The 8,096-nt window shown below is 55.1% G+C and overlaps 1 protein-coding gene across 1 annotated transcript; it reads right to left on the reverse strand.

Moving 5' to 3' along the window:
- Positions 1-4,301: 4,301 nt before the first annotated feature.
- Positions 4,302-7,476, reverse strand: PVRIG (PVR related immunoglobulin domain containing). The gene is made up of 5 exons (XM_082361398.1): positions 6,871-7,476; positions 6,432-6,782; positions 6,217-6,340; positions 6,070-6,130; positions 4,302-5,966 (listed from the first exon to the last, which is right to left on the reverse strand). The coding sequence occupies exons 1-5, from the start codon at positions 6,929-6,931 to the stop codon at positions 5,670-5,672; spliced, it is 894 nt and encodes a 297-aa protein (XP_082217524.1). The 5' UTR covers positions 6,932-7,476; the 3' UTR covers positions 4,302-5,669.
- Between the last annotated feature and the right edge of the window lie 620 nt (positions 7,477-8,096).

Below are 8,096 nucleotides of genomic sequence, written 5' to 3' on the forward strand. Positions count from 1 at the left end.
TTGGAATTTTCTGAAAATTTTTTTCCAAGTATCTTTGATCCACGGTTAGTTGAATATGCAGATGCAGAGGGCCGACTGTATATATGTGTGTGTGTGTGTGTGTGTGTGTGTGTGTATACACACACACATATGTGTGGGGCTCTATTTCCGACTCTATTCTTTTCCATTGATCTACATCTATTCTTCACCCCTATACCTCACTGGCTTGATTACTTTAGCTTTATATAAGTTCTGAATTCAATAGTATGAGTCTCCAACTTTGTTCTTTTTCAAAATTGTTTTGACTTTTCCAAGTCCTTTTGTTTTTCCATATAAGTTTTAAAATCAGCTGGGCAGTTTCTACAATGCAGCCTGCTGGCATATCAATTAAGAATGCTTTGATTCTTTTGATCCATTTGGTAGAATTAATCTCTCAACAATGAGCCTTCTGATCTATAAACATGGTATATCTCTCCATTTACTTAGAACTTTGATTTCTCTTTTCAATGTTTTGCATATAGCTCTTGTCCCTTTCTAAGGTGCTGCCTGGGCTCTAAGGAGGCACTGACATGCCTGCACCTCGTTTGTTCTCAGGCATCTCAACTTAAGCTTTTATTGGCCCCTTGTCACCCCTTCCTTGGAACATGCTGCTGTCAATCTTCCATCTCAGTGAATGGCATCTCCCCCTACTTAGTTGTTCAAGCTGGATAACTGGGCTTCACCACTGAGACCATCCTGATCCCATCTCCCCACAGCCAGAAACAACTCTGCCTCCAAAACACATTTTGAATCCATCCGCTTCTTTCCATCTACATTTTACCATCCTTGACTCAGACACCCCATCTCCCGCCTGGATTATGCAGTAGCTCCCTAATTGTTCTTACTTCTACTCTTACTCCCTCCCTCTCATGCAAGTGTTCTCTACCCAGAACCAGACTGATGTTTTTATAATGTAAATCTGATCATCTTACTGCTCTGCTTAAAACCCAACAAGGGTGACTACTACCCTTACAATAAAACCCAAATCCCTTTTTATGGGCTTTGCCTACTGCTCTCACTCAACTTGTTTCATGACCTTCCTTGGGCCTTGCCAACACCAAGCTCTTTTTAACGTTGGGGGCTTTGTACATATCTTTTCCTGCCTGGAATGGTCTCCCCACAATCTTTGCCTAGAGAACTCCCACTCATGTTCGGGTTTTATTTTAAATGTCATCTTGCAAATCAAAACCACGATGAGATACCACCTTACGCCTGTCCAAATGACTGTCACCAAAAAGACAACGAATAACAAGTGTTGTTAAAAATGTGGGGAAAAGGGAACACTTGTGCACTGTTGGTAGAAATGTAAATCGGTGCAGCCACTGTGGAAACATTATGGAGGTTCTTCAAAAAATTAAAAATATAACTGCCATATGATATAGGAATTTTTTACTTCTCGATATTTACCCAAAGAAAATAAAAACATTAATTTGAAAAAATATACCCACCCCAATGTTCACTGCAGCATTATTTACAGTAGCCAAGATCTGGAAGCAACCTAAATGCTCATCAATAGATGAATGGATAAGGAAGATATGATATATATATACATATATATATATACATATATATATATACATATATATATACATATATATATGTATATATATATGTATATATATATATACACAATGGACTATTACTCAGCCATTTCAAAAAAAATGAAAATTTTCTATTTGTGACAAATGGGTGGATCTAGATGGTATTATGCTAAGTGAAATAAGTCAGAAAAAGTCAAATACTGTATGATCCCCTTTATATAGGGAATCTTAAAAAAAAAAGAAAGAAAACAGATTCATAGACAGAGAACAAATGGGTGATTACCAGAAGGGGATGGTGGGGGCAAAATAGGTGAAGGGGATTAAGAGGTACAAACGTACAGTTATAAAATAAGTCATGGGATGTAATACACAGCATAAGGAATAGGGTCAATAATATTGTAATAACTTTGGAGACAGATGGTTACTAGACTTAATCATGGTGATCATTTCATAATGTATGCAAATCACTATGCAGTACACCTGGAATTACCATAATATTGTTCCTCAACTGTATTTCAATTTTTGTCCCTTAAAATTTACCACCTTAACCATTTTTATGTGTATTTTGCCACAATAAAAAAAAATTGGGGAAAAAAAGGTCATCTCAGAGAGGCCTACTACTCCTCAGAGCACCCTGATCTTTTCCTTTTAAAGTCTGTAATGTCTGTTTATTTACTTTTATCCAAATAGCTTTCTGACCCACTTCATGGATGCTGAAATGAAGCTGTTTGAGGGCCCAGTTATGGAAATTCCAGGTGTCACTGCTCCCCCACCCCCACCAGGGTTTGAGTGGAACCTGAGGTCGAGAGCTCCCGTCCATGGCTGGGCCAACAGACCTAGCATCCTGTGCTTTCTTGTGTCCCCATGTTGGGAAGGGAGGCTCTCCTGGCTCCTCAACTCTGGCCCCTTCCAGCCCCCAGCTCATCCTGCCCAGCCCTTCCTTCTGCGTCCTGCTGGCGGAGCCCTCAGACACCCCTGGGACCGATTTCTTCTCCCTAGGTCCCAGCCGCCTCCGTTCACTGTTAAGGTCAGCCCCAGCTGGTGGGCGCCCCGACTGGGGGCGAGGCCGTGACGTTGCCCCACCTCTGCAGCCAACCCAGCAAGGGTGTGAGGCTCCCCGGACGCACAGGCGGCCCGAGGTCACACACCCGGCAGGTGGTCGTGATGCTCAGGGCCCCGCACTCCGTGTGGGCGCGCATCACGACTGGGCAGTGGCAGCCGAGAGTCCTAAGCCTAGAAAAGCCGACTGTCGCGGGCTACCGTGGGAGCGGGCTGCTGGTCTGCGGAGGCCGGGCGGGGGCGCAGATGGGGAGCTTCAGGCCATGGGGACAGGCGGCGGGACCCAGGTGGGGCGGAGGGCTCCGGCGGGCTGGGAATGGGGACTGTGTCAGGGTCGGGCCAGGGGGCGAGCCCGAGGGTGGGTGCGGGCTGGACTGCAGAAGGAGGGCTCCGGGGCCGCAGAGGGGCAGAAGACTGGGGTGGGCGCGTTCTCAGGGACCCCCTGCTGGACCCGCAATGGGGTGGGGAGGGGGAGGAGCAGCTGACCGGGGCTGGGGGGTAGTCATGGGGAGGGAGGGTCCTGAGGGTGGTCTGGGGAGCGTCGAGCTCGGGTCCGGGCTCCGGGGTGGGCTCCCGGGCCAGCTGCGGTGGGACCCTTTAGAGGGGGTGGGGGGCGGGTTGGTGGCGCCACGCCTCCCCTCCTCCCCACTAAACATCTCTGCCTCCCAGCTGCGTGACCTTGGGCTCTGTTAAATGGGCTTCTAACACCCCGAAGTGGTAGGTGTTTTCAAAGTAGTAAATAAGATACTTCGTGCCAAGCTGCTTAGTACTTGGTCCTGGTTTACAATCTCCACACTCCCCTCAGGCCTTACCTCCCCTTACGTGAGGAGCAAAGAGAGCCTCTTAGAGACTAAGTAAACCACTCGGGGTCCCACAGCCGGGGAGTGGCCCCTGGGATTCCAAGCCAGGTCAGCTCAGAGCACAAGCCTTTTGCGGGATTCTGGCTGAGGGCGTGTCCTGGATGTCTGGTGGAGGTGCTGGGGCTGGTTCGGTCCTGTCCCCTTGGGCCAGTTCTCTCCCTCTTGGGCCTCGGTTTCCCCATGTGTTGAATGAAGGAACAGCAGAGCATGATCTCCACGACTGGGTTCTGAGGGGGGGGCCTGGATGCTGCTCTTGGGGGCCGTGTGCAGCCACACCTCCAGGGGCAGGGCCACAACTCGGCTCTCTCAGCTGGTCCCTTCACTGCTGCTGGTTCTGGCACTTGGGACTGGGCAGTGGGGGGCAGGCCAGCTGCAGAGACTTCCTGGGTCCCGAGGATTTTGGTTTCATGTAGTGCAGGACCAGGCTGAGCTGTGGCCTCCTGAGCTTGTGGAAGGCGGGCTCAGGCTGGGGTGGGGTTGGGGAGGATGGAGTGGGGCCTCTCTCCTGACTCTCTGATGAGCAAGTGGCCAGGCTGAGGGCCTGGGAGCCCTAGAGCCGCCCCCTCTGTCCCATGAATAGTCTCTTCCTAGGGAAGTGAGGCTTCCTCCAAGGCCTCCCGTGAGCCCTGTTGCCCACACACCCCTGTGCTTGGTCTTGACGTGGTCCCAAGGCTGCCTGCCCTTGAGCTACCCCCTTCCTTACATCTCTCTACCTTCCTCGGGGACTTCTGCAGCAGTCCCACCTCTCTCCCTTGAACCCCCAGCCCTGCAGGGACCACTGAGCTGCCCAGGCCAGTGCTGAGGGCTCCTCAGAAGATGACGATGACCACGGGCTGAGGAAGGCAGGCCTGATGACCCTTAGCCACCCCCTCGCCCTGTCTGGTTCATCCTCTCCCCTGCGTGGTGTAGAGCTGGTGGCTTGATGGGGATGGGTTCTGGGAGCACCATGTCTGAGCAATGCCTGCAATAGTAAGCTGGGTTCCTGGAAGATTCTGTGGTTGAACATAGCCTCTGGGCAAGCCCTCCCTGAGCCAGGCAGAAGGAATGGTTCCTGGGATGGCAGGTGGTACTGCCTGGGGCTTTCCACATGCAGGACCAAGGAAGGGGCTGAGCGACAGCTGTCTCCCCCGACCCCCCGACCCCCCAGTATTCACCCTGGGTGGGTGCTGCCTTAGCCTGGCTCCAGGCCCAGGCCTCCCCCTGTCACCGGAATCCATCACGTTCTGTGCGGCCTTGCAGCTTACAGAGCTCTCTCACCATGTTGTCTCGTGTGGCAAAGGTGCGATGAGGCCCGGGCTGCTGGGCCTGCTTACAGAAGGAGGGCTGCTCCCGGATGGGAAGATGAGTGGGCGGGGGAGCGTGGGCTCAGTCCCTGTGTCTGAGAGGGCCTCTGCCTCCCCCTGACTGGCCAGCGGGCAGTAGTCCTGGTGCCCTAGTAACAGGAGAGGAGCCGGAGGAAGCCACTGTGGGCAGATCTGAGGTGGGTCCCCTGCCTCTGAATGTCCACTCTGCGGAGGGAGGGCATCAGGGCCCCACCCCCAGGCCATCTCAGGGAGCCCCTGTCCCAGGGACTTTTCAGGGTTGAAGCTCCAGAAGCCCTTGCTGCTGTCCTAGGACATAGTGGGATTTGAATATGGGCCATCCTGTCTGGGGGCCACCAGACCCCCAATCCTGTCTTCCCACCTGGCATCCCTCAGCAAGGTCTGCAGGGCCAGGAACCCCCCTGTCCCCTGTCAGGCAGAGGAGAGATCCCTATGCTGAGGCCCCCTCCCCCTCCGGGTCTAACCTGGCCCCTGCCTCCCAGGGGGTTGAAACCCCTCTAACCTCTTAACCCCCCCGCGCCAAAGAAGAAAAGGCCCAGCCAAAGCCCAGGTTAGAGAAACCATTCTTGTTGGTGTAGTTATCAACCTCATCTGGGAGGGTTGGGGACTTGAAAACAGGAAACGACCTGGGATGGGGTTTTGTCACTTCACATACATACACGTGCGCCCACACGTGCACACGTGCTGACCACATCCACAGCAAGTGGGCCCTGGAGGGGTATGTGTGGAGACACTTACTGGAAGCCTGAGAACAAAACAAGCTGTGCAAAGACAGTGGGCCACCAGGACACACACCCAACAGAAGGGGGTCCCAGGGGCCCAGGAGAGGAGAAAGGCAGAGTGGACTTGGGGTCCCTCTCATCGAACTCCTAACGCCCCTCCATGGCTCTGCGCCCCAGACAGTCCGGGAGCGGGATGAGGTCAGTGCCGGCGTGGAGAGGCCCCTTTTCTGCTTGAGCATACAGTCGGTTCTCAACAGAGATGAAGCTGCTGCGAGCGGAGGCCGGCAGGGGTGCCCAGGAGACAGGGCTCTGGCTGGGGAGCGGCACCCACCCGGGCAGGGGCTGGGGTGGGAGGACCCGGTGCAGAGTTGCCGGGCTGAAGTAGCTGGTGTTGATGGTGGCGTAGGGGATGTGGAGAGAGGTCAGGGAGGCTTGGCCGGCTGCCTGCAGGGGAGACGGGGAAGGAGGCTCAAGTGAGGCTCCACCTCGTGGCCCCCCACCTCCAGCCCCTCCATTCCCCTCTCCAAAGCCATCCCCCTATCCTCACACTTGCTCTCCTCTGTGTCTGGGGGCTGCTGTGTCTGGGTGGCTGAAGCTTCATGACAGACCTGGGAGAGAGTTAGGAGGGTCAGAGGCAAAGCACGTGGCTGGCCCAGTGCCGTGGGGATTTGGATCAGCAGGGGCTGGGTCTCACCAGTGCCTTTGCCGACGCAGGAGGTAGAGGAGGTAGACGCAGCCAAAGAGAAGGACCCCTGCGACCCCCAAGATCCCAGCCAGGTCAGCTCGCAGCATGGTGGCTGGAGTAGGAGCAGGGAGCCCTGTGCACAGAGAGAGACATACCGGTTAGGTGCCTGGCACCCCCGAGTCCCTCCCTGTCCTCCCGGGGCCCCCTCTCCTCGTCAGCCCCACCTTGGTCTGGGTTGAGGGAGAGGTTCCCACAGGCCTCCTGGGAGCCCTCGGGGAAGGAAGTAAACTTGCAGCAGAAGGTGGTGTTGGGACTGGAGCTTCTCCCCTCAGACCCTTCCAAGGTGAGGGAGATGCTGGTTCTGGTTTCCCAGTGCGCCCGGCAGGCAGGGTTCCAGTGTTGGGTGCCGAATTTTGGGTGCAACACAGCCAGCGTGGTCCCTCCGGCACCATCGGGGCCCCCGTAGCTCACAGTCACCAGGGAGATAGAGCCAGATCCCAGGAATCCACAGCGGACAGTGAAGGATGGGGACCCAGTGGCCTCCATCTGAACCTGCACCCACACCTCAGGAGTCCCTGTGGGATATAGGCACAGGAGCTAGGACCCGGGCCTGGGTCTCTGCCCCGTCCCCGTCGCCTCTGCATCTCTCTGGCCCCCACTCACCAGCAGTGATGCAGAGAGTCAGCAGCGCCAAGAGCAGGCCCAGGGCCCGGGGCCTGTCCATGGCTCCCCTCTGGCCCGGGCTCTGGGGGCTGCCGTGGTGGGGACAGCACCTGTGTTTCCGGTCTCATCGCAGGAAGTTTTTACGTGTGAGCGGGCCCTAGGAGCGCTGCTTGGTGCTCTCCGCAAACCTGCCCCACTTCCTTCTCTGTCTTCCTCAGAGTGGTGAATCCAGGGTTGAGGACCCCCTCCCTCAGGAGACTTAAAGTGACATAGTGACAAGGTTTTCCCTGTCCCCAGGCTGTGCTTTAGTGTGAGCAGGTCGGTGGCTCTGGTTCCCTTCCCAGCCCTGCCTGTGGATACCAACCCTGGGCAGACTCTGGGGAAGGGCGGGAGGGGGAAGGGAAGAGACGCCACAGGGAGACCTGAGATGTCCTTTCCATGGGAGGGAGGGCCCCCCCGGTTTCTCCTTAGGAAGAAGGCCCTGACACCCCCCCCCTCACCCCCAGCTAAGGGGTAGGGAAGTGGTGGAACTTGGGGAGAGGAAGACCTGTAAGCAGGAGAACCAGTAGGGGAGCTACCTAAGAGGCAGGCACAGCTTGACCGGTGGCTTGCCTACGGAACTCTGCCCCATCTGCAGCCTTCCTCCCCACAGCTGAGGGCAACTGGTTTCCAGCTGCGAAGGCCAAAGGCGCATAGTCACCTGTGACTCTTCACGCATCTCCAGCCCATCACGAAATTCTGAAGGCTTCCCATCCTGACCACCTGAACTCTTCTTACCACTCCCACCTCTCGGACACAAGCCGTCTTTCCCCACAAAGTGTTGCTGTAAATTGCTTTCCTGTGTATGTTCGTTTACAGAATGAAAATTGACCAGCATGCTGCTGTAAGCAGTGACAAGTGATCAGAAGGATTTGTGTCCTGTCTTATCCTGTGCTGAGCTTGCATCTGGAGTGAGAGTAGCTTGGTGAGCTCAAGCTTAGAGCCATGGGTCTGTGTTGAGGACTCCTGTCCAGGGTGTGGTGAGAACTGAGAGGTGGCCCCACCTCAGGGCTGTGGTCCCCTGAGGCCTGCCCTGCACACATGCCCCTGACTCAGCATCTCTTCTAATCCTGTGGCGTTAGCCAGTCAGCCTCTTAAGTAAACTCTACCACCCCAGCCACACCTGAGAGGCTGGATAAGCAGGGCCTCCAGGCCAGTCACTTCACTGTTCCCAGCCCAGGTAGCAT

Source organism: Balaenoptera borealis, assembly GCF_965194805.1.
Source record: "Balaenoptera borealis genome assembly, chromosome: 16".
Taxonomy (NCBI): domain Eukaryota; kingdom Metazoa; phylum Chordata; class Mammalia; order Artiodactyla; family Balaenopteridae; genus Balaenoptera; species Balaenoptera borealis.

What these genes read in the sequence shown, in the direction of transcription:
- PVRIG (XM_082361398.1), bottom strand. Translation starts at nt 6,931, where the DNA reads ATGGACAGGCCCCGGGCCCTGGGCCTGCTCTTGGCGCTGCTGACTCTC. An exon ending in GACTCTCTGCATCACTGCTG is followed by an intron (nt 6,783 to 6,870) that starts GTGAGTGGGGGC and finishes TATATCCCACAG; the next exon opens with GGACTCCTGAGGTGTGGGTG. An exon ending in CTCCCTCAACCCAGACCAAG is followed by an intron (nt 6,341 to 6,431) that starts GTGGGGCTGACG and finishes CTCTGTGCACAG; the next exon opens with GGCTCCCTGCTCCTACTCCA.